At 28.1% G+C, this 27456-nt stretch overlaps 1 protein-coding gene across 2 annotated transcripts in view; it reads right to left on the reverse strand.

Moving 5' to 3' along the window:
• The window catches only part of Atg17 (autophagy-related 17), a 56038-nt gene extending 32101 nt beyond the window's left edge, over positions 1-23937 (reverse strand). The window contains exons 1-14 of one of the 2 annotated variants that reach the window (XM_043049131.3): positions 23826-23932; positions 23080-23666; positions 21199-21306; positions 18342-18550; positions 16946-17031; positions 14215-14330; positions 12419-12505; positions 10530-10647; positions 10383-10436; positions 8996-9166; positions 7042-7220; positions 4638-4824; positions 3176-3316; positions 1126-1968 (exon numbers count right to left, since the gene is read on the reverse strand). In XM_043049131.3, coding sequence (XP_042905065.2) covers positions 1126-1968; positions 3176-3316; positions 4638-4824; positions 7042-7220; positions 8996-9166; positions 10383-10436; positions 10530-10647; positions 12419-12505; positions 14215-14330; positions 16946-17031; positions 18342-18550; positions 21199-21266 — 2259 coding nt within the window. In that variant the 5' untranslated portion in view covers positions 21267-21306; positions 23080-23666; positions 23826-23932. Of the gene's footprint in view, positions 1-1125; positions 1969-3175; positions 3317-4637; positions 4825-7041; positions 7221-8995; positions 9167-10382; positions 10437-10529; positions 10648-12418; positions 12506-14214; positions 14331-16945; positions 17032-18341; positions 18551-21198; positions 21307-23079; positions 23667-23825 lie in introns of both variants that reach the window. The other variant, XM_043049133.3, reaches the window with a different exon arrangement.
• Between the last annotated feature and the right edge of the window lie 3519 nt (positions 23938-27456).

Raw genomic sequence — 27456 nt, forward strand, 5'->3', positions numbered from 1 at the left:
ATCCTGATGGTCGCCAAAGACGGTGCCAATTAAAATCTTGTAAGAAAAAACCCATTACTATATGTAAAATGTGTGATGTTGGTCTATGTCGAGACTGTTTTTTGGATTTTCATTCGTAAAAAAAACTTTTTTTGAGGTAAATCAAGTTTTGTAACACTTAGTACTGTATTGGACCGTTGTCCTATTTATAGGACAGACTGTATATTTAAAAATATTAAATTTTTTTTAAATTTTTTTATTTCATGTGCTTAAGTACCCTGTATTAATGAAGGTTTTAAAAATTTACGTTTTTCCTATTATTGTTTCAATGAGCGGTCCGATATGGGTTAATGCACAAAATTATTAAATAACTTTGTTAGCAAAATATGGGAAATAAAAGTAATAATATTTAGAAAATAATAGTGTTTAGAAAATTAAAACTTTACAAACTGCTTTACTTCAGTAATTTCAATTCATTTAAAGCAAAATAGGTAAAAGCATCAAGGAAAGCTTAAGAAAAATATACATTTCCACAAGAACAACAAGCAATTTTTTATCAGACAAGAGATAAAAAAAGAACATGCAAATTCATGCAAACACAAAAAATAAATAAAATAAGCATACTTTATTATAAAAAAGATTAGGAGGAGTAAATACTAATAGTAAATATTTATGTAAATGGAAAATATAAAGATTATTAACATTTACTCTCTAACTTAAATTACAGTTGTATTTACAATCTAATTTACTTTAACATTTTCTTTAATACTTTGATCCATTACTTTAAAATCTTTAGAATCCTCCGGCTGCATAATATGATAAGTTTTTATTATTTTCTAATAATTTATTATGTTTATTAGCAGTATTTCGAATTGTTTTGGAGATATTTTAGAACATTATTTAGCATTTATATTATTACATCAATATTTTTGAGCTGTTTGGATAAATAATTTTTCTTGGCCAAATTGCAATTCCAAACCAAGTTCCTCATTTCAATGGGACATTACTAATTGATGAATGATAAAAACTGACATAATAATTCCAAACAATTAGAATTTCTTCTCGGTCATTAGATAAAACTTAAAATACACAGAAAATAACTAAAAAATATTTTAAAAAAAGATTGAATTAAAGCAAAACACATACCTTAGTTACCACTAAAGCACCACTTTTTTCATCCACCTGTCGTTGCAGTTCCGCTACAACTACATGATGTGATTTCACCATCCTATTACCTCGCATAAGAGGTGATGTTGCATTGCTTTCTGTATAGGAGGACGGCATAGAATCATCAATGTAATACTCAGCAGCCTGAAAGTCTGTTGATATTGCTAAAGAGTCTGGAGACTTTAACCGCTCCTGCATGGGAGATACGGCGTCTCCATCACTGCGTGCTTTGACCACTCTGGGACTATGCTTTGGATGAGTATTTACATCTATCACATCTGATGAACTTGGTGGACGGGCCCTCAAACCATAAGCAGACTGAGAGGTAGCTGCCACAGGGGACATTCTGTAGTGATCAACAGTTTCAAATTCCTCACCATCAGAATCAGCAATATTAGTTTGATCCCCATACGGACCTTTTAACGAAACTTGCAGTTGCTTTGTGCGTTGCTCTTGCATGTGAGACGGTAGCATGGGATCTTCGAAAGGACTCGAAGTAAGGCTGAAAACTTCGTTGGGTAGGCTGGCATACTCACTAGGAAGACTACTGAAATCTCCAGAAGGAACAGCGAGTTTGTCGATGGGCAGTTCTTTCGTATCGTGAACCTTCTCTGAAACACCTGCGGAGTCACTGGCAACACGGGAGAAAGGTACATTGCTACTGAAAGCAGAGTCTGATTCAGTTTGAGAGACGTATGGCATGGGATCGACAGGAATCACTTCACAGAAGTGAGAAAGCTCTGGTAAATTTATTTTCAGCCACTCTAGATCTTCCTTACCAATATTAGGCAAGTTTTGGTCAAATGGTGAAGGGCACTCAACCTGAAATTTGAAGAAAAAAACATTATAGAATTTGCAATAATATTATCCATTTTTAGTACTCAATAATAGAAAGAGAAAATTCTTATACCTTAAATCCATAATTATTGATTAGGTGGACATCAGTTGAAATTTGGTTAAAATTACCTGCCTTCGTCATTAATCAGCTGATTATTCATTTGACCCAGGTGAACTTTTTATAACATTTACTCAAATATATTTTATAACATTTACTCATTTGAATTATTTGGTATCATTAAACTAAATATTTCTCTGAAGGTTAACTTGATTCTTGCTGCCATTAATCATTTGAATTGTTTGGTATCAGTAAATACAATGTTCCTCTGAATGTTGACTTAATACTTGTTGACATTAATAATTTTAATTGTTTTGTATCAATAAATTAAATGTTTCTGAGAAGGTTAACTTAATACTTGTTCACATTAACTCTAATTATACTTAATACATAATGGTATTTATATATATTTGTAGCATCAATTAATAATTTATTTCTCTCTGGTTCTTCACTAGTATCTGGATATATTTGTACATTGTGAAATATTACATATTTTAAAATATATTTCTCCAATAAGTTGCAAAAATTGTGTCTTTGATAAGCATAAAGTATAGCATAATAATAACAATGACATTATTGTCAGATAATGATTATGATAATATCAGTAGTGTCATAATCGTCAATGTCAATATTTATCAAACATGATATCATGTAATCAAATAGGATGAATTAAGTATCAAATTAGACAATATTGCAATAATTATTAAGCAACAATCTAATGAGTTAAGAGTTAAACTCAGTTTTTAAATCTCATTTCAATAGATTTCACTCAATGGCATTTAAAATTATAATTAGTAATTTTTTTAAATTCAGTTGGAGAATATAATACTTTTAACCGTAAAAGTAGTATAAATTGATTAAACTGAAAAAAATATTGTAATATATCATGAAGTATCCATCTTTTATGAGAATACAATATTAAAATTCTGGTATCATCCAGCCCTAGTTTTCACTATAACAAATTAATAAGAATTCTATTCTCACAAAAACACGGATTTGTTTACACCAAACATTAAAAAAGTAAACAGAAAGCTAGCCTACTTTAAGAAGCACAAATTCTTATGATAAACTATATACTGCAATCTAAAATAATATAATAAACAATAAAAAGAAGAAGAATTATAAATGACGTACAGCAAATTTAGGAGGAACATCACTCATTCCAGGAAACAAATTATCAACCATATTTTTAGTCTCACTACTACTAAAACTTTTCCGTATATCTATTTCTTTGTGATACACTTTGGAAGCTTGTGAAGATAGATCCTCTGCCCACTAGAAAAGAAAAATATCTCGTTATTAGATTGAACAAAAGAATTTAAATTCATGTAATACAGTTATTGTAATAACATAATTCAAACAACACCAGCTTTTTTCACATATGGTGTTATTTTAAACTTTGTGAGACTGCTTAAAATTATGTTTTTGACTTGACCAAAAACTTTTTTTTTTATTCGAACTAACATAACGCTGCTCTTTTAACCTTTAATTACCTTTGATATTAACTCATTTGCACATAAACAAATGTATTTTGAGAAACATTTAATAGTTAAAGAAAGATTGGTTAGGAACATGAGCAGATGATTTTTTTTTTTTTTTCAATTTTGCAGCTTGATAAATTTTAGTATTATTATCAATGTAAACGCATAAAGAAATCACCAAATTTTAAAAAGAAAATGGAATTCAGTAATTTATGAAAAAAATGGAAAAACTCTGGAATGGGAATATTCTAAGAAAAGTATTTATTATTTTTTAATTTTCTCTGCTGATTTTTATTCAACACAACAGAAAAATAGACAGATTTCAGGAAAATCTTTATATTTCTTCAGCTTTGTTTAGAAAAATTTCAATGTGAAAGTGCTAAAAATTTATTTTATTTCAGAATAGATTAAATGCTGTTTTTTTTTCCTTTTAACAATTTGTTTTCTAAATTTGAAATAATGAATAAGATAGAATAGGAAAATATGGTGATGTTGTAAATCACATAAATAAATCTAAGGTTAGAAGTAGAATTTTTAAAAATTGTAGATATTTTTATGTGAACAACTTAAACAAGACACCAACAAGCATCTTAAACAAACCTCTTCTCATCTTTTAAAGCTAACTAATTTTTATGATATAAAATTAAAGGCAAACTTGAACAAAAAATATAATTGTTCATTTATTTAAAATAGCTTTATCATTCCTAATTGGTAAATTTGTTTTTACACATAATTATATGAATTGGTATCATTTTTATAAATGCTAAATTTTATTCATAGATCTGTCTTTTCATGACACCAACAAAAGTGGCATTTCCACACCAAGAAAACGGCACTGACTAAAATTAAAATCGTTTGCGAAAAGTCTTGTACCTTCGACAGTAATTTGTGAAATCAATGGATGTAACTTCTAAGAACGACCAACCGCCATTAACGACCATTTTACTGTGGAAAGAAGAGTGGTCCAACTCAAAAGGTTTCACTGTATTATTGAAACAAAAAATATCTTCTTAACAATACCGTCTAAAATTTAATATCATCGCATAGTAAAATTTGTGATCACTGATTTTTATTAAATTACAATTGCATTGAACAAAATGGAATTCTATACTTACCTTCATAAAACTAGCTGAAAAGGTTTTTCTTCTACAAACTTCAGCCAACATCTTAAGATAACGCTCAGGGGCAATCTGTACCTGACGGAAACTTTCTACTTGACTCATTACAGATTGAATATGATTTTCAAGAAGGGTCACTCTTGTATGTAGTCGATACATTTCATCTTCATAGGTGCCAATGTATCTAAAATATAATAAAAAATAAATAATTATTTTTTTACAACGAATATAAGATGAATATTGAAATAAGAAATGAGAATAAGATATTTCTCAAAAGGTTATTTTATATTATTTTATAACCGTCGCTGGACAGTCAATCCAATTTTGAGTTGGAACCTAATTCAGAAGACAAGGGAACGCCCGGATCAAGTATCATGAGAAATTTGCTTTCATGGAGGACTTTTTGATGGAACTAACCCACATTTGCATTACATGGAGAGAGAAACCACAAAAATCTCCCACTGTTAGCCTGACAGCAAAGGGCACTAATCCATGATCCGTCTACCACTGAGGATAATTCACATCAGCATTGTGGTCAAAGGTTATTGTTATTTATTATTTATTTATATCTCATGCAAGAAACGTATAATGTAACACAATAAAAATTATAATAAGTTACTTAAAAACAGAAATCAGAATTTAATTTTAATAATTTGATGATTTATTGATAAAATAAGTTAAATTGAATTAAATCAAATATTTAAAATACAAGACAAACCACTCACACTAAAACGGTTCAAAATTTTTACATGTGATTGCTCAAACTCATTTCATGGCAATGCTAAGTAACCCAGCCTAAGATAGAGCAGATTTTTTTTTACATTCTTAACATTATATACAAGAAAAGACTTAGTTGAATTTCTTTGGTTGAAATAGCTGAAATTTAAAGAATTATAATACCCATGCATGTCCTTTCTCAAAATGACATACATTAACTTAATTTGTGGCTACTGACTAAAAAGTATATATTTTGATCCCAACAAACATTCATTCATGTATGTATATTTTAGATTTTGACTTATTCAATACATATACATTATTTCATAATTCTTATTTACAGTAATTTTAATTGCAAATTTTCATCATTTAGAAAAACTTTTGTATTTTATTTTTTTTTTTAATTTTACATAAATTTATATTTGTTTGTTTTATTTGTTTTGTTGGTTTTCATGTTTTTGTTATTTTTATTATTTTTTTATTCATTAAAATAAAATCATACAGTAATTTCCTTTCATTGTTCAAAATAGTCTGTAAAAATTGAAAAAAAATTACAAGTTATTTAGATTTTTAATACTTTTAATGCATGTTGTTTATAATTTCTATTTTTTGCAACGAAAAATACATAATTAGAATTATCCATTAGAGATCCCTTCTCCTTCTTGCCTGAAAATTTAATATTCAACAATTTTCATCATAACCAAGTCTAAGATTCAATTATGAGTGAGGAAAAAAAACAAAGCAGGATTTACTTTTAATTTCTTTTATAAAGAACTAGTTCGACAAAAAAAATTTAAAAAATTTTCACTTTAATACATTTTTTTCACAATAAATTGTGAAATAATACTTTGAAAATGCTTTACATCTACATTTCTCGTGATTTATACTTTATATTGTTATCATTTTTATGAATCAGAATCAAATTTGTCATGAATAGTTTTGTTGTATCTTTACTCCAGCGCCATCTACAGTAACGTTTTGTAACCAGTCAGAGTAGCAATAAACAAGCTGTCATAAGGTTGTAGTGGTGCTCTCTCTCTCTCTCTTGTGGTATTCCAATGCTAGCATTTAGCAGATTTAGAAAAATTAATAAATTTAGGTCTTACCAGCGATAATACAGTCCACCCTAATTAGAAATGAAGATTGATGGATAAATTACCCCCCTTTTGTTCACCCGCATCAACAACAAGTTTTAATAAAGAAGGTTAAATAATAAGTATAATAATATTAAACTTTTTTTAAACTTATTTTCAAATATTTTTTTCATTTTTATAAATATAAGTATCTAATTATAAAACATAATTTCATACTGAAATACTTTTTTTCTTTTTTAAGAAACATATTTTTAAAATGCTATACTCCAGACACATATTTAGATCCAATATTATTTCAGTTTTTATGAAATGGCAACAAATTTTTTATAATTAATATTTAAAATAAGAAAAATACTTAATAATAATAAACAATTTATGGGTTGAAAGTTGTACATGGCTACTAATATGAAGTATATACTTCAAAATATGATTTAATTAGGTTTTTGTCGTATCAAATTTTTTTTATTGGTAAGAAATTGCTTGCTTACAATAATTTAGTAGCTTAAAATGTCAAGCCAATTTATGACTTCAATATCAAATTGAAAGCATAGCAAATATTAAATAAAAAATTTAACTAATTTAAAACTTACTTTAATCGGAAATTTATGTGACCAGACAATTCCAATTTAGCATTTGTGCATCTATTTAAAATTTCTCTAAGGCACTTATGATTTTCCAGCATTATCTCCAGCTGACCATGGAGAGTTTTACACAAATCAGGCAAGATTTGATGGTCATTCGCAATCATAGCATGAAACTTTTTAAACTTCTGCAATCAAAAATCATTATGAAAAAACATCAATTCTATTTAATAATAAAGATGTCGATCAATAAATGTATTTCAGACACATAAAATTATCTAAGCTAAAAATGAATTTCAGATTAATTTTTAAAAAAATGTATCTTGTCCTCTCTAGTAAGTTGATCACCAGATTAAGTTGACCTCCATTATAATGCAATGAATTTTCAAAAACAGTTACACCTTTTAAAAAGGTACCACCTAAGTTAAATAGTAAATTGGTACAATGCAAATGATCAACTTATACTGGTTTCACTGTATTGAAAATGTCTGAAAATGGAACATAATGTTTGCAATATTAGTGTGCATACTAAGATCATCCATAATGCTCAGTGTCAGGGATACTGAATATTTATAATTTAATGTTTAGTGTTCAACATAGCGGCACTTTAAAATATTCCATAATAAATAAATAAATGGAACAAATACACAATTAGGAAACTCCATCTAATTAAGTAGGGTTACATTGTAACCCTAATTAACCTTAAAACCCATTGCACTGTTCTCCTTGAGCATTTTTAGAAGGGCAACCCGCCCCACCTGACATTTTATTCCTATAAATGCCCCCTCTTTGCCCATTTTTGTAAAAATAAATTGCCATTGCTTACAAACAGTGCATTCATTTTTATTCATATTCCATTTTTAAGAAATATTAATTAACTGCTGAAATAATAATTGCACACAAAAATTATCTGTGTTTATTGGCTTGCTTCTGATTACTATTACAAATATTTACTTTGCTAGGATTATTCTCAGCTGGTAAAATTTTCGTAAAATTTATTTTTTTAAAGGGGTATATTAATAAAATTTGTAAGTAAATTTAAATTTTAAAATTATTTTATAAATAAATACCATTTGTTTAAAAAATACACCTTTAAACATTCATTTTGAAAAATTTTTTAGCATAAATTATGGAAAAAATCTTTTAAGCTGTTAATCAAAATGCATATTTTTTTTTTTTAACTTTTTTAAAAAAAAAATGCATGCACAAAGATTTCTTAGCATATTTATACACTACAAATTTTTCTCTTTCTTTAGATAATGAGTGAAAACTACTTTTTGAAAAGTACACGTAAAATAGTATAAAAAAGTAAATTAAAAATTGTTGAAAATCAAATTCAGTTATTACATGATATTACACATTTTGATTAACTTTTAAGGTGTTAAATGAGTGCTCTTTCAAAACTCTAAGTGCTCTTTTCTGTGAAGAAGCACCATGCCCTTTTTCATTCCTAGGGAGAACTCTGCGATTATTGTGTTAACTTGGGTAGTAGAAGATGTAATAAACCGAAATGAACAGGTACATATAAAAAACATTCAATTCAGTACTTATATCGAAGTACCTTTGTCAGAACAAAGAATGAAGACAAAATTGCCTTGATGGGAAAGAATGCATTTCTGTGAAGTATTAAAGGTACATATAAACACAAATGAACAGGTACATATAGGGAATGGCCATTTTAGTGCTCATATTGAAGCACTTTTGTCAGAACTATGATAACGAATTACGAGAATATTACCTTAATACTAATGAAAGCATTTTTGAGAAGTACTAAAGCAATTGTCAAAGCTTAAGATCAGGCCCTGGGAGGCAACAGTTAAAATATTACTCATTAAAATATTTCATGTTTTAAATTTGATAAATATGACCTGTAAACTAAAACAAAACATTTGCTAAAGTTAAACAGTTCAATTTAAAAATAATATCTTTTACGGGTAATAATGCATCAAAAATAAATACTAACCAAAGCTAGATCTATTTGATCTTTCTCCAGTTTCCTAGCATCTTGGATCTGTGCATTAAGACGAGTTAATCTTTCACCAATGCCCTTGATTTCTTTAATATCAGGATTATCTACATTTTTTAAAACTCGTTCAAACTCTTCATTAATACCAATAATCGTATGCTCATTGTACTGAAATTAAATGGAGAAAAAATTAATAAACATTAACAACTTTTATATGAAATACAGAATTAGAATAAAGTAATATACTATTTAAGAATATGTGATATTGAAAAAAATATATCAAATTTTTGATTCCAGAAAGACAGTTATGATGCAGAGAAAACAATTACACGAAATAAATACCCTTGCAAAAATACTTCTTTATTCACTCCTTGTAAACTAAGAGTTTACTGCAAAAAAGATATAGCACTATTTTCACTGTTTTTGAAAATGTAAAGATTGATTATTAGTATTTATTTATTATTCCCTTTCAATTAAATGGTGTAGTCAGGAAAAGGTTAAAATATTTTATTGATACAAGAATAAGGAAATTTCTAGTACTTCACAACAGGAAATATTACAGTGTGTAGTAAAATTTAAGCTACATTCTTTTTTATAGCAAACCTTCATTATTGAAAATTCATAAATTTTATTCCAGTAACTGCTAAAGTGGAAGAATAGTAGTCAGCATGCATAATTACAGAGCTGATAACTCAGATTAGATTTCAGACATGGGTAGTTGGCCACTGTGTCCTCAGACTTTTAATTCTCCAGCGTTCATGAAATGAATACCAAAATTAGCATTAAAATATAACTGCACACTGGCTACTTATTGAGCCAAGTTTGACACTGGTTACTTTTTGAACTAAGTTTGACCAAAAAATAAACCAAAAATAGTATCAGGCTTCGATAGCCTAAATAATACTGATAATGCATTATAAGCCACAGTAGTTTGGTAAGACCCTATATATATATTTTTTTAAAATATGAGAGTACTGTTAAAATCTAGTTTCAACTGCAAATTACTGCACTCATGTATCAATTAATGAAATAATGAATTTATATTTAGAATTATATCACAAAATATTACAACTGATAATATGAGTTAAAATTAAAAATGTTTAGGGAGAGACTTAACAAAAGTTTTAGAATTTTGAATGCTTTGAGAAATAATAAAGAATCAAGTATTCTAGTTTTTAATAAAAACATATTTTAAATAAAGTAATTAAATTTTACAACAATTTTAAATACTGAATAATTTAAATTATAAGAATTTTAATAACATTATCAAGATTAGTTAATGAATATGCGCCATTATTAATATCTCATTTATTTATTTATTATTATTTTCAACTAATGAATACTGATCCAATAAAAATAAAGTTTAAAATACATAAATGCATACCTCTTCAAGTAAATGATGACATTTGTCAACTAAAGCTTCTAAAACCTCTCTAGGCTGCAAAAATTTTACAAAGATGTTAAAAATCATAGAAAATAAACATCAAAACTTTAAGCTATCAGCATCGAATAATTTTAAAAATTAGAATACCTCAGTAACAAACCATGATAGCAAGGTATGGTTTGTAATTAAATCTTCATCTGTATTATCAATAATTAATTTAGAAATCAAAGGAATTTTAGCAAGTAATTCAATATTAGAAGGGAACCTAGAAAATAAAATTATAATTTCAAAATAATAACAACAATAGTATACAAATAAAAATAAAATAATTAATAAAGTAACATCTTTTAGCAGATTTTATATCAAAACTAAAACTAAATGTCAGCAATATTTATAAGGCTTATAATTTGTCAAGCATATTTTGTAATCAATTCATGAAAAAGGTGTAATGTGAATGAATATACAGTCGGACTTTTATTTAGCGAACTTCCATTTTGCAAGTTTCTCTATTTTGCTATTTTTTTCAAGGAACCAAGAAGATTTTGGAAATTTCTTCACAAAATTACTTCCAGATGGCAAAGTGAATTTTCTATTTAATGAACTTTTCTCTGAGATCCACTTTCCCTATTTCTCAAAATATTTCAGAACATTTCAAACTTGGTAACGATTTTATGGGGGAAATGACATTGAATTGACTTTCAAAGCCACTTAATTTTTAGAGGAAGCGGTAAAATCCCGTTCTTTTCTTGTTTGCATATCAAACGAAAAACTCAGACAAAATTAACGCATTTTATCCGTAGCAATTAAACTTAAGAACGCATGTGGTAATGTATGTTTAAAATTACTTTTATAATAAATGCGGCTATCATCTTATACATAGATTTAGCTTTTTTAAGATGAAAATGTATGTAGCATGATAGTGTAGCACTGGATCATGCTTCGCTCTATTCTTGCTTTCCATGCAGATTTCTTTTACGGTTGAGATTTATAAAATAAATTGTAAATACTAGTTCACAAGATAAATGTGTATCAATTGCTACTTTAATTGTGTTTAGTGTTTATGAATTTAAAACCTGTTTTGTGTTGTTTAAGGGTTATTATCGGGATTTAGCGACTTCGTTAAATAGAGGTCCGACTGAATTATGAAAAATTAGACAATTGTCTTATTCTAATAAAGTTTTAAATAATAGTAAGTGATATTTATAACTAATTTTCTGAGCAATTACGAAATATGATAATTTATAGTTTATATATTTCAGGAAAATTCAAAAATTTTTAATGCTTCAGCAGTTCTGAAATTCCATTAACTTCTTGTTTATGAAAGGTACACCAGAATAACAGGCTTTAGTATAAGTGTCTCAAGCAAATGGTTTAACTTTAAAGCTGATATTTAATAAGATTTTTCTCCCCTACCTCAAATTTGCATTTTTAAATGTTACAAAACTACCTAATAAAAATAAAAAACTACAAATGCATAATATTTCTCATTAAATAACCTCCCCCCTCAAATAAAAATTAAATAATGCATTTTTGTATCATTTTACAAGAAACTTCCTACTATCCATAAAAACCAAAAATTATTTTATTCGATAAACCATAACTAAATTGAACTATAATAAAAACAAATTTATAAGCAGGAGTCTGTCTAGGTTTTTCTGAGAGGATTTTGTGAAAATTTAGACATAATTTGAGAAAAATTAAAAATTATATTTAAAAATCTAACACAAAAATATGGCAAGAATATAGATTTATCATTTCTTAAGGAAAACAAAAGTAAAATTTTAAGAAAAAGTATTTTGTGGAACTACCGTTTTTCCTAAAATTAAATTTGTGAAACTACCATTTTTCCTAAAGTTGAATTTGTAAAGGTGCCGCTAAACGGTAGTAAATTCGGTCTGGACAGACTCCTGATAAGTTAAATAATATGTATGGAAAGTAAGATATTCTTAAAAGAACCTTTTATAATATTAATTCAACAACTAGCTGGTGAGAATTTACTAATAATCAATGCATAAAATTTGAAAAGAAATACTTACATATAAATTGTTTCCAAAAAAGAGGACCGATTAGTCATATAATTCTGATACAGAATTTCAAATTTTTCTTTCCGCTTCTCTAATATTCTGAAAATAAAATCAAAAGTAAAAAACACTTTTTGTAAGAATAAAATCATTTTTAATACATTGAAATAAAATTAATCAAAGCCAATTTAACTAATTTCAAGAACCTTATCCAACACAACCCTCATTAACTTTAAAAATAATTCCTTTGTTCTTTTTATGTAGACTACTGAACACCACTATTATGAACTCAACTGGTAGGTGAAATTAAATACTTGAAACCATCAAAGTTGTTGACCTCAGAATCTTAAATCAGAACTTAATAGTTTAAATATTCCCTTATAAACTATGTTATATAAATTACTACTTTTTATTGTATTTATACAATTATTTGATTTTGCCTAATTCGAGTATAGGGATTTCAGATTTGAAATTAGCTTTGCTTCTAAAGCTATGCTTTTTTTTAATGACATTTTTAGCCTATTTTTTGACAAAATGTACAAGTTTAAAAAAATTCTATACATAAAAACGGTACATAAACAAGAGGTTGTGTAGATATTGCGCCAAACTTCTAGGGGAGTTAATATACACATAATGAAGATTAAAATTGGATAGGAATACATGCCCGGCAATGTCCTGGTACGCCGCAAGGAAGACTTCTCAATTATGACCTGTTCAGAAGCACCTCAAGAAACAGTTATTGGAGAGAGTTTTATAATTATTTGGAGCAATAACTTTAATAAAGGTTTTTTTTTAAAGACTTATGATGGATATTGTATGGGAGAAATTTTCCAATTCATTGTCATGAAATAAGAGGCTTAACTGTTAAATGAAAATTAAATCAAAAGCGTAAAAATATAAAATCAGAACAAATTACCGTTTGTGCTGCTATTGTTGGTTTTAATAGCAATAAATAAAAATTTTATGGATGAATATTTGTTGTAAGTATTCTGATTGAATTGCAGTATCTCTAATCTTATCTTATTTAGTGGCTTGGAATCCACTTTAGTGTAAAATGATTGAATGCATTGACGCCCAGTGGCTAAGTGGTAGCGCTTTGTGCTTTTGTGTCACAGGTCCATGGTTCAATCCTCGGGTCCTCAGTGGGTTGATAAAATGAGAACCAAGCAAGCTTGGGAACTAAACACTAGGGGTTCCGCGTTTGGCTGACCACCTAATCAGAACATCTGGTCTTGCACTCTAAAGCCCAAGGTCAAGAAAACTGAGATGGACCAACACCTCCTAGAAGAAGGAAGGCCTCAGCACGGATCAATTTAGTAGTCCGATGTCACGAAGTTAACTGCGCAGCAGATGAAAAATAAGAAAGATGTCATTACGTTCGGGGTACTACAGTGGTTGGAAATACAAAATATGTCATTACGTTTGGACTACTAAAGGATATTTATGGCAACCCGTGCTGAGACCTGCTTGTTTCTAGGAGGTGTTAGATGGACACAGTAGGTCATGGTCCTCTTTGGGCTGCCGCGCCACTGAGTTTCATTGTCGATTGAATGCAGTGTTTTATAAATTATTTAGTATTTATATAAAAATAAAAAATAACTGTGTGGAATGGCAATGCAAAATGGCTATGCAAAATTATTAGCTTAATAAATGATACTGATTATTGCTAAATAGGAAACATCCCAAATAACTTCAAGTTTAAATACATACAGTTACGTAATTATAGATTTCTTAACTATTTCAATAATTTCAAGTAATATCATTCAACAAATTTTGAGGTAAGAAGATTTTTAAAAATAAAAAGATCATACTCTTTAACGTCTTCTAAGTTTGCTATGACTGCTGCCCAGCCTTGTTGTTGAAGATGCTGACTGTGAACTAATTCCTCGCATTCTTCTCTTCCTTTACTAGCCGATTCAGCAAAACGCTATAATTAATGAATTTGTTTCGTGAGTGAATCATACAATTTTTATTACTAAATCAATTCTCCTCACTCATCTTTCTCTCCTTAGCTTAAACCAAAATATGCCATTCACATAAAAACTGAACTTTGATGAGATTAGCGAAATAAAATAAAAAATCTTATATCATAAGCCTCATTCCTAACAGAAGACACTTTATAATGAAAGTAGATTAATACATGAAAGTAGAATTAATACAATTTTCTAATGAAAGCAGATTAATACAATTTCTTTTTTTAGTTTTAAAGATGCAAATTCTTTAGCAGCAAAATAACTTGGGCCCTCATTGGGTCAATATTCATGAATCTTGGCTCAATAAAGGTTCAAAGGGCTGTTATTTTTCCGATATTGGCTCTATATCGAATTTTCCAATACACCCGATATTTTACAGCCACTTTACCAATATCTGTCCTATATAAAATTGTCAGATTCACCCCATATTTTATATCCATTATTTAGCCAATATAAGTTCTATATAGACCATTCTAGGACTAATGTTTTATAATTTTTTATAATTTTATAACCGTCATTTCACCCAATTGTATGGGTTTACGACTACTAATGTACAACTCCGTAGTCCTATAATTTTGAACCCAATCCAGAAGACAAGGGAACTCCTGGATCGAGTATTGGGAGAAATTTGCCTTCCCTGAGGACTTTTTGATGGAGCTAACCCACAATTGCATTGCATGGAGAGGAAGACCACGAGAACCTACCACAGTAAGGCTGACGGCAAAGGGGCTCTAACCCATGATACGTCTACCACTGAGGATATTTCACGTCAGCACTGTGGTCCGTACAAGCCGGATGCGGAATTTGTATCGACAGGGATTCGAACCCGGTTCGCCTAATTGGAAGACGAACACTCAATCCCCTGAGCCATCGCTGCTATGGGACCAATGTTAAAAAAAAAAATTCTAGACATCCCAATATTGGTCCCTCGGAGCATGTTCTTATAGGGCCCATGTTGAGTCAATTTTGTGCCCAACTTAGGCCAAGGTAAAATTGTTGCTACGGTTGATACAGATACTGAGGGACTATAATTATCAGGTATACTTAGAAACAGACATTTTAAGCTACTAAAGAATTGTAAACAAAAAATTTCTTATCAATAAAAAAATTCTTTAAGACAAAAATCTAATTAAATAAAATTGTTTTGTGTTATTTAATGTAATTGTTTTGTTGTTATATATACTTCACATTATAGCCATTATTAATAGCCATGTACAATGTATAGCCATGTACAATTCATAAAAACTGATATAATATTGGATCTAAATATGTGACTGGAGCACAGCATTTTAAAAATATGTTTCGAAAGAAATTTAAAAAAAATGTTACTAATATTTCAGTATAAAATTATGTTTTAGAATCACATACTTATTTTTACAAAAATGAGAAGAAGTATTTGAAAATAAGTTTTAAAAAAAAGCTGAACTTTATTATACTCATTATTTTAACCTTCTTTATCAAAACTATTTTACACAAATTTGATTTTTATTAATAAAAATGAGAACAATATCAAATATAAATCAGGAGAAATGTAGGTGTAAAGCATTTTCAGATATTTTTAATAAAATAACTTAAAACAATGAAAACCAAATTGGCTTAAGTTTCAAATATATCATTAAATTGATGCCTTCTGATTTCAAACTAATTTTCTATTTATTTTTACAAGTTTTTTTTCTTTCTTAAAGTGAAAAGTTAACAAACTTACAAAATTTTATCATTCTACTTAGCCATATTTATTATCTCCAAATTTATAAGATATTTAAAAAAAATTTGCCTTGATAGTTCAAACCAAAAAGTCATACAAAGATTTATGATTTTTGTAAAAATTTTAATGCAACTAAACATTTTATTATTTTAACTTCCTAAGTGTTAAATTTCTTAAACTATGAAACATTTTATTTTTACAAAAAAAAAAAAAAAAAAAATATTATATAACAATTTATTGTATTATAACCACTGATTATTGATCAATGCAACCAACAACAAAAAATTGTTGTAGTCGTATTCTACATCCAAAATAGAGTATTAAATAAGTTAACAAATAACACTGATTTCAGAAGTGAATGTATAAAAAAAAATTTAAATATTGGATAACCAAGAAAAAAAAAATTTATCCAAAGGAACTTTTTACATTAATTTCTAAATACAAAATTACACTGAGGTTTAGAAATACTGATTCACTTTCCAAAACCAGATACATTAGTAGATATCTAAAAAAAGTACAATGATAAATTATATTAATTTAAATCAAATTATTTTGGGACAAAAATATTTTTTCCATTAGTTACTAAAATAAAGTGAACAGTGAAAACTTTTTTGCAACTAACAAATTATGTTCCTTATGTTGAATTTTACTTTTTACATTATAATTTAATAGGTAATTTATACTAAATATACTTGTGTTTTACAGTACACAGATAAAAAAAAGTCGGATATTGTCCAATATAAGGCAAAAAGCCTGAGTTTCCGACAAAGGTCCCACATTCATTTAACTTTAAGACAATAACCATATCTTTTCGTTGTAAGTTTATTACCTAATTTATAACTGACAATTTAAAATTATCATTACCTGCGCTAATGCTATACTAACTGTAGCAGTTGCAATAGTGGGCTGCATATTTGCACAATCATTCACATCACTTTCTATGCTCGACTCTAAATATTGAAATAAAAGATAATAATAATTATTTAAAAATGCTTTATAAGTTTACAAAATAAAATTAGCTAATGAGATTTTCAAAAATGGAAAATATTTTCAGAGGCTTTATCATAAAAACTAATTATATTATTAACTAAAAATTATACATGATTAACAATTAATTTAATTACTGATAAAAAGGAACTTTTTTCAAATATCATTGTCCAGTTCAACATAATTGCTGATAAATTATGCTTCAAGTAATTCCAAATATAATAAATAACATTTGAATAGTTCCTAAGAAATTGAATTATAAAACTGGGGCTTCTTTAAAATTCAATTCCTCAAAAACTATTCAACCAAGTTCACTCAAATTTTGTATTTTGTCAAGTAAAATTACAGACCTTAAAATTATGTAAAAAATTGCATACTTTGCATACTACACATTTTTTAGACCATTATTAAATAAAATAATAAATAATAATAAACAAATAACAAATATTTACTAACAGTTATATTTTGCATGGAATTACCTTTGGATAAACAAATTTCATAATTTTGTGCAAAAATGTTTAAATTCACCAAAAAAGTTCGCAAGATATGGCGAAATACACAAAAACTTAAATTTACATTAAGGGATCCAAATTTAGGACCACTCTTCTAACCAAACTATTTCAGAGATTGCGGCTACCCCCCCCCCTATTTTGAGAGTTAGAAATTTAAATCCGTTGAAAAAAAGATATTTTTATTCAGTGAAAGTACGCTTTGTGTCTGATTTCATAACGTAAAATACTGTTTCCACTAATTAATTAGCATACTTGAAATCACCCCCTCAAACCTTTAAAATTGAGTCCTAAAACCTGAAAATAAGATTATTGGATCAAAAGTTATTCAGGATGGTCCCTTTTAACTTTGTGCACTGTACATCTAGAGTTATAGCACAAAATGTGTTACGCTGATGAACTTGCTTAAGATTTGCAATAATCACATTCAAGAAATTAGTTGCATTTGTACCTTGTTTCTTAATTAAACAAACATAAAAATAGTTGCCATCAATCATTACAAAGCAATATTTTTTGTATCGCACAACTCACAAAATTTTTTTTTTCAAAAAAGAGCAATACGCTAGAACTTACGGGGGGGGGAATAGTAACTATATTAGTTTCTTTACTTGTAAACAGGCTTATTTATAACCTAAACATCCTATAACATCCTATTTTATTTAACAATAGAAAAGATAGAAATAAGACATAACCTATAAAAATAAATTGACTTATTATTAAAAAATATAGATATTGAAAATAAGTATTCAAAGAATGTTAATTACCAGCAGATGTATTTAAATGGGATGAATATGGTTCCATTTCAGTCACACACTTGCTGAATAAGAATATGGGATTGGTGTCAGTCCCAGCACCTTTATAATGTCCGACAATATTATCCGGCATTAGTTCTTCCCCTCCACTGCACAGTAGAACTTGTTTTTCTTGAGGAATTTTTGCACGTCTTGCTATCTCATTTTTTAACTCAAGTACTCTGAAAATGTTAGTCTTGCTTCAAATAACTAAGTTACAATAAACAAAGAGAGACAACATTCTTTTTTTTAATAAAAATATGCTAATGCTAATAAGTAAGGCTCACGCCAGTAGGGTAACATGGCGACTATTGTCGAAAAATTTTCTACAAATGAAGCTAAAATCATACGCATGACAAATTTTTCGTCTGGAAATATGTTTAAAATTTACAAAATAGTAAAGAAAATTAGTTTCTTGCATTGAATTCAATACATTTAAAAAAATTTGTTAAACTAATTTCATTGTTCTATGAGTGAAATGGAATTCAAGTGTGTACTATTCAAATGAAATAACAGAAAATGTCTGGTACAATAAATTTTAAATTTAAATGTTTAAATAAAATTTTACATGTCATGCTATGTTCCACATTGCACTGACGGTAAAATTTTCCATCAATAAAATAATATTTTTTGTTCTATTAGAATTGACTTTATTGAAAATTTTATTATTTTTAGATAATTAATAGTTTGTTTGTTTTTTTCATTTATTTATATATTTGGTTTCAGCATTTTAATCTTTATGTTAAACCTATTTACTGATATTATTTTAGCTTTAACTTTAATTTTAATAACTACTAATCTTCAATCATTATAGGCTAAGGAACAAAATTAGTTTTAAGGTGTTACAGATGGCAATTAATAAGTTTTGATGTGTACCATAACATGAATTACGTAATTCTAAAGTTGATTTTCCTGAAGTTTCTTAACCATATTAATTTTTTGGACCACCTTGGGTTGAATAAGGTGGTCTTATTGAACCTCTACATTTTCATTGCTGGTGTGAACCCTACTAATAAAATTTAAAAATATAAAAAAATATACAAAATGATGAAATAAAATTTGTATTTATAAGTAAGGGTGCACAACCTTCCTGAATAAAGAGCCACTTGTACAGCAGGTTGGCCCATGAAAGGTCACATGCCTAAGGATTTAGACATGTTGACAGCAATTATGATATTTATAATATAAGCTCCAATGCTTTAGACACAATTCTTTAGTCGACTTAGTAATGTATTTGCATAAAATTAAATTGTTCTAAATATTAAAATTCCTTAAAAACTGAAGAATATCAAACTGATATTTTTTTTTTTTTTTTTTGTTTTTTTTTGAACTACCTAATCAAAATTAGATTTATCGAGAAAAAAATATTAAGTTATGCTCATCCGATATATCATATAAAACAACAAAATTTATTTTGTCATTTTAAAAATTAAAAAAGATTTAAGAAAATAAATCCCTGATTTGTTTATCGCAGGCTATTTTCTGGAATTATTGATAGATTTTTATTTCCTTTTTATTAAACTGCAAAAGTTTATGCAACACTATAAGCCAATTTTTTTATTAAGTAATAAATTTTCAAACTAGTTTTATTATATTTTTATTAGCTTTAATTATATTTAGGAAATTTAACTAATTATAATCTAAAGAACATAATCTGATTTCAAAGTTTAAAAAATTTGATCAATTGAAAGAAATGTGAATGTTTTTTTAAGTTAATTATAATTTCTTTTATTTTTTATTTTCTTTTAAAGAAATGTGATATCATTATTTTTTTCTTCTCAGAATTGTTCATTTCAGTAATTTAAATAAATTATTGAATTAGTGTGTAAAAATTTCTGGCGCGCACACGTAAAATTAATTTTTTGCAAAACACAAAAGGAAAAAATATTCAATTTTTTTTAATGCAGTAAAACCTCTAATGAACGACCACTCTCTGTTCCACACTAAAATGGTCATCAATAGAGGTTGGTCATCCTTTGGGGTTACCTCCATTAACTTCAAAATTTTATCAAAGATACATGATTTCTCGCAAACGATTTTAATTTCAGTCAGTGTCATTTCCTTGGAGCGGAAAAGCCTCGTATTGACGTCATGAAAACTGGATGGATGAATAAAATTTAGCGTCAATGAAAATGATCCCTACTGATATAATTTTGATGTAAAAACAAATTTACCAATTCTGAATAAAAAAGAACTATTTTAAATAAATGAACAATTATGTTTTTTGTTTCAGTTTGCATTTAATTTCATATGATAAAATTAATTAGCTTCAAAAAATGAGAAAAGGTTTGTTTGTTTAAGGTGCTTAGTTTTTTCTAAAATAACTTTTTTTCTCCAATTTAACTTTGAACTCTAAAAATAAATCATTGATAACATCGTCTTTAATGCACTCTGACTGCGACATGAGGTTGTAGATCCCATTCAAACATCGTCAAAAAGAGCTCTCTAAATAAGAACCTCACACAAATATTTTGAATACATTTTATTCTACTTTTTTTTGTGTTTTTAATATTTTTTTTCATGTTTCCTTATTTGACCTCTACGCATTTGGTGCAAAGGCTTTCCCTGTCGGTTGAAGGTTTTAATGGTGTGTCCTCAAGGTTTATTTCATCACAAAGTCTATGGAAAAAATTCTGTGACCCCCAAAAGTGGCCATAAGTAGAGAAAGTCGCTACAGAGAAGTGATCTTTCCTGGAGGCTCCACTGGATTTTAATTAACATTTCTGGGAAATTTCTGCAGATACTTTCTTGGAGAATTATCATATCCTTCCGTTGAACAAACATAAAATGTAAAATTATAAGAATATGAAGAAAAAAACAAAATTTTTACTTTTTTACTGCAAGACTCATCTCAAACTGCATCATTCTTCCAGAGCTTACAATGAAAACGTACAACATCTTGACAGTTGAGGTAAATTACTTTTATAAATTAAATAACCTAAAAAACAATTATACAATAAATAAAAGAGACTAACATGAAAAATTACACTCTAAGCATTATCAATCACCTGCTAAAAGTGAGTCACATAAAATGTCATTTGCAATAATGAACAAATATTTAAGGCTGCAGAATAAGTTGCATCGTTGAAAATGCAGTCAATACAGCAGCACGTGGAAATAATTTGAAATCAAACAACATTTTTCATCTATTTAGATTAATAAGGATAACTAAGTCACACACTTTGCCTTTACAATACCATTGTTTCTAGAAACTATACTTTGATTTAATATTACTAAAATATGCTTTGATTACTTTTTATGTTAAGACATTCTTTTATAGTTCCGGTCGTCAGAAGCTTTTTCCTACTACATCTGTTAACATTCTAAAAATTATTCATATTTTTTATTAAGTAATGTAAAATAGTGAAGAGTAGGTGACTAGTGTCTTTAGCAGGATTAGCAAGTTTTTGAAAATTGATGGTCTTATCTGGTTTTAACAACGGTCATGTCAAAACACGGTCATGACCATCATGTCAAAATACCCATTTTGACACAGTTTTTAACAATTGTCAAAAACCTAAAATTTTGGGGTAAAGAGAATTATTAGGTATTTTAAAAATGAAGTATTTATAAATAAACATACATATAAAATTACAAGTGATCAATCATGTTCTTCAATTATTTTGACATTAGGCAAACTCTCTTTCTGTTTCCTGTTTCGACAATTACTGTAAAAAATCAATTTTTGTTGTAGAAAATGTTAAATATTTATGAATAAAAAGGCGTCAAATTGCAATTTATCAATTATTTTGTTTAACTATAGAAAATAAAAATAAATATAAAAAATCAACTTATAAAAGAGTTATATCATTTTAATAAAAAAATATGAAGGGCATTTCGAAATAAAACTCTTGCATGTAAGAGATCCTGAATAATAAAACAATCCTAAGACATATTTTTCAAATTATGTAAATATAAACATTTCATAATATAAAAAATGCAATATCAAAAAATTTTACAAAAATATGCATCATTTTCTGCAGCAAGTAAAAACATCAGAGTAATGAAAGAAAATTTAAATAAATTTCTCAACTTACAATATGAGCAAACAAATATAAAACAAAATAACTGCAACTTAAAATTTTAACTAAATTAGCAAATGTTTAAAACTATCTCTTCTTTAATATTCAAATTTAAAACAATTTAAAAGAAAATCATTTTACAGAATAATAATAAAATTATGGATATAAATTTGAATAATATTCTATATCATGGTCACTTTGTAACCAAAAAATTTCACTACAATAACATTAAAAACAGTTATTGTTTACATTTAAAACTCACAAGCAGTTATTTAAATTTTTAACTTTTAATGACAGAATGCTTTAATAAGTTAATGCTTAAGATCAATATAAAAAAACAAACTGAGTAGGTAATAGTAAATAAAAAATACTTCATAGAATATCTTAAAAAAAGTTAAATGGGAATCTTAAAACGTATTTTTAGAATGTTGGCTTTTAAACATTATATAGTATAATTTCCGATTTTTAAGTATTTATTTTACTTCATATTAGATTTCGTCCTTGTATTCTTCAGTGTTTCCCAGCTGCAGTATATTTAATAAAAACACATAAACAAATATTGGCCCTTAATCTTTAGAAAAGTTAAACAAAAACTTTAGTGTTTTTGCATTACATTAAGCTTTGTTAGATAATATGTCTCTATTGTTTTTATATTAATTACGTATTATTAAAAAATATCCAAAACATACCAAGCACACTTCCTTTTAATTACATTTAGTCAGACAGGGATCTTCCCGAATTCAATTTAAGATACGAAAATTTCAAAACCACTGTTCGAATTATCATAGCTGCTGTTCCTTAGTAACTATGAATAACAGCAAATGTGAAACACAAAGGAGAAGACATTGAACTTTTTGATCAGGTGAATACTCGAATTATGAAAAATTATATCTATAATTCGTCTTTTAACTTGTAAAAATGCTGAGAAATAGTAATAAGCAATGTTTTATAATTTCATTAATGCTCATCGACCTCCAGGATTCCTTATAAACTTCAACTCATCGATCAGCTGACGCCATTTTGTATGTTTACGAAACTTAACTACCCAAACATTGACGAAACTCTGCGCAGAAGCAGGATTTTCAAGGTTTTGTTTTGTTTATGCAAGAATAAAATAAAGAAACAACAAAATTTAGCGCGACTTTCAAACTAAGCTGGTTTTATTTAATTTTTTGCATATCTGGAAATTACATAACAGAAAAAAAAACAATTATGTCAGTTCAGATTGAATGTAGATAACGAGTATTATACAAAATAGATGAAATTGCCATAAAAACTAAATTTTAGTCAACCTAACGCTAGATGCAAATAATAGAAGATTTGCATCTTCGCTTAAATTTGTAAAGCGTAACAAATCTTAAAAGCGTTAAAAGTGGAGTACATAAAAGTTATTTTTTCTTTGGTCACAATAAAGTACACCAATTTTCAGAATTACAGAACATAATTACTTCCATAAAATTCTTTTGCAATATTATATTTAATTTCCTTAAGCAATAGTTAATATTTGGGTTTGTTTTTGTTTATTTCTGCCTTGCTGTGAAACCTATAGTACAGTTATCATTATAAAAAGATAGTAGTACTTTATTTACGTATAAAGTAAATAAATTACGCTATGTACAATGGGCTATTGGCGATGGACTAGAACATTAGACTAGACTATAAACATTCTATCACAATTTTGATCCCCTGCAAAGAGGGGTGAAAGGCACACTCCCGCTTCGGTAGCCCGAGTATCAACGTGCCAAGTCGAGCACTTTACAGTAGAACAATTTAAAGAGGATCGATACCGCATACCCTCGGTCTATCGCAGGTTGATCAAAAATGGCTATCCACTTTCTCACTGATCGTAACTAGTGATGCTTGACTTCGGTGATCTACTGGGAGCCATATCTTACAATCGGGGACCGAAATAAAATGGAATTTCACGAGATGACATAATCAACTCCTTAACATAATGGGTAAAATCAAAACTCCCGAAAGCGATAAACTTTGAAGGAGCATTCTCACTCAATACGATTCACGCATGCGTGAGCAGTTAGTTTCTAAACATTTGCACGCGCGTCTAGAGCTATCACATGCAGTGTAAATTATCTATAATTTAATTATTTTTTTTTGTTTTATTTAAACAAATTCAATTTCGATGAATGTGTAAGTTGGTTCTCTAAATAGCAGAGCAGACATCAACCAACAGGGAACTTATGGTACGGAGAATTCTTAACTAAATAGGGAAAGAGAAGAAAAAAAATAGCGGTCATTTTTCTTTTGCTTACTGCACTGTACCATCCAGGTTACCATTGGTACCCGTCACGGATTCAAAATAATAATAATAATAATAAGTGTAGGCAGACATTCCCCCTTTCTGCAAAAAAAAATAAGACATTGAAGCCGTGGAAATTCAAAACTCACTTCTGATGATTCTACAAGAAAATGTTACGACAAAATCATTCTGATTCTACGAAAAATTGTACAGTGCGCCATTAAAAAAATTTTAAAAAATAAGAAAAACGGGCTTTTCTAGGTAACTTTTGATGTAATCATGTAATGTGTAACTAATATAATTATCTTCACGTTCTAGGATTCAATCTTAATGGTTCAAGGAGGTGACCTCAAACATGCTAATTAATTAGTGTAGACGATATTTTAAGTTACGAAATCAGACACAAAAACGTACTTTCTCTGAATAAACATACCTTTTTTTCGACGGATTCGAATTTTTCTCCCAAAATATAGGGAGTAACAGTAATCTGAGAAATAATGTCTTCATAGTTTGGTCAGGAGATGGATCCAAAAATTTGGACCCCTAATGCTTTTTTTTTTTTTTTTTTTTTGTATCTTGCTATACCTCAGGAAATGCTTAAGTGACTTGAAAAATCTTTGCACACAATTATAAAATTTGTTTATCCAAAGATAAGTCCATACAATAACAAAAAAGTTTTAGTAAATATTTATTATTCTGTTAAGTAATAGTCGGAAAACTTTTGATTTGTAAGGTACATAAATTTTTACTTAATTTTATAGTATCTAATTTTGCATGGGAAAATACAAAATGTGAGCGAAATCGGATGAATATTTCCTGAAAAATTGAATTTAAAAAAAAGTCTTAATTTAAAATTCGATTTTCAATTTGAAATATGATTTCTATTCAACCAATTTCGCTCACATTTTGCCATTTAAAAGTAGATACTTTAAAATCGTGTAAAAAGCTTTACGATTGTTTTTAAATAAAATAATTATGAATAGGAAATATTTACTAAAATTTATTTTCTGCATGGATAAGCTAATTTTATAATTGTGTGAACAAAAATTTTCAAGTTGCTTATAGTTCTCGAGATATAACGAAATGCGCAAAAATTAAAATTAACATTAGGGGGACCAAACTATGGGGATCAGAAATCCGAATCCGCCGAGAAAAAAAAAAAGCAAGTTTGTTCAGAGAAAGTACGTTTTTGTGTCTGATTTCGTAACTTAAAATATCCTCTGCATTAATTAATTAGCATATTTTCGGTCACCCCCCTCGAACCATTAATATGGAGTCTTAGAACGTGAAGCTCATAAGATCAAAAATTATTCAGGGTGATCACTTTTTTTCTTTTTGGTGCACTGCATACACTTCTTTGTTGTATAAACTTTAATATTGTTGCATAAACATAAACAAAATATTATTAAGATATACATTTCGTGATCACTTAGAAAAGTCGCACATGAACATTTATGTAGGGGGAATCGAATTGCTTATAATATTCTATATTTATGGTCTTCCGACAATTAAATTTCTAAATACACCAATGAATGCACTAATTAATAAAGAAAATATTTGCCACATAAAAGTTATCCCAATAGTTTAAGGTAGTGTTTCCCAAAGTGTGGTACGCGTACCCCCTGGGGTACGGGAACAATTTAGCGGGGGTACGAGTTCTTATGCGAAATATCTTGCAACAAACGAAAATTTCAAAATTTTTTATTTAAAAACAAAGATAGCCATGAAAATTTCCGATTACGTATTTTTCTATTATCTATTTTTTGCAGAGTTAACAGGTAATAATTAGTGGTGTAAACAGCCAGTTGTGATTTTTAACTTTCGTGCAATTTTTTTTTTTTTTATCACAGCAAAAACAATATTATACTTTTCACCTTTTCACTGATGCAAATAAACTTATTAACAAAACTTGTACCAAAAATAAATAATAATAATAAATAAATAAAATAAACATATTTTTGAAAAATTACATCCATTTCTTTATTAGTGGTACACAGCTTTACAAAAAATTTAGAAAGGGTACACAAAAGTCATAAGTTTGGGAAACACTGGTTTAAGGCATTGAAAATAAGCTATTTTTCTCTTTTTGTAACTTTTATTTATAGATCTGAATGTTCGGCTCACAGAACTTTAAATTTGTTTTCGACATCTCAATTCTGTTCACTAGTTGAAGGAAAACTATTGAGAAATGTATAACAAATTTTATATATGTCTAATTAGAAAAATATATACATAGTACATATTTTTTTACAAAAAAAAATAATAATAATAATAAATAGCTAATTCTTGGCTTCCCTTCAAGATTTCATTTCATTACCGTCGCTGAACAGCCGACCCAATTTTTTGAGTTTACGACTACTAATGTTCAACTCCGTAGCCTTGTAATTTTGAACCCATTCCAGAAGACAAGGAAACTCCTGGATCAAGTAATGAGAGAAATATGCCTTCGTGGACGGTTTTTCGAGGGAACTAACCCGCATTTGCGTTATATGAATAGGAAAACCACGAAATATTCCCACGGTTAGCCTGACGGAAAGGGGACTCTAACCCATGAATCATGATCCGTCTATCACTGAGGATATTTTACGTCAGCACTGTGGTCGGTGCAAGCCAGATGAGGAATTCGTATCGACCAGCCATCGCTGGGATTCGAACCCGGGTCACCTTATTGCTCTATCCCCCGAGCCATCGCGGCTCTTCTTTTTGAGATTGAAAATTTTCTGCGCACCAAGATATATTGTACATGTTATAGCTACTTTTTGGCAAGCTAAAAAATTTTCTGTACACTAATATCCGTTACCTGAAAAGT

Source organism: Parasteatoda tepidariorum, chromosome 6, assembly GCF_982258835.1.
Source record: "Parasteatoda tepidariorum strain Cologne lab strain chromosome 6, Ptep-v5.0, whole genome shotgun sequence".
Taxonomy (NCBI): domain Eukaryota; kingdom Metazoa; phylum Arthropoda; class Arachnida; order Araneae; family Theridiidae; genus Parasteatoda; species Parasteatoda tepidariorum.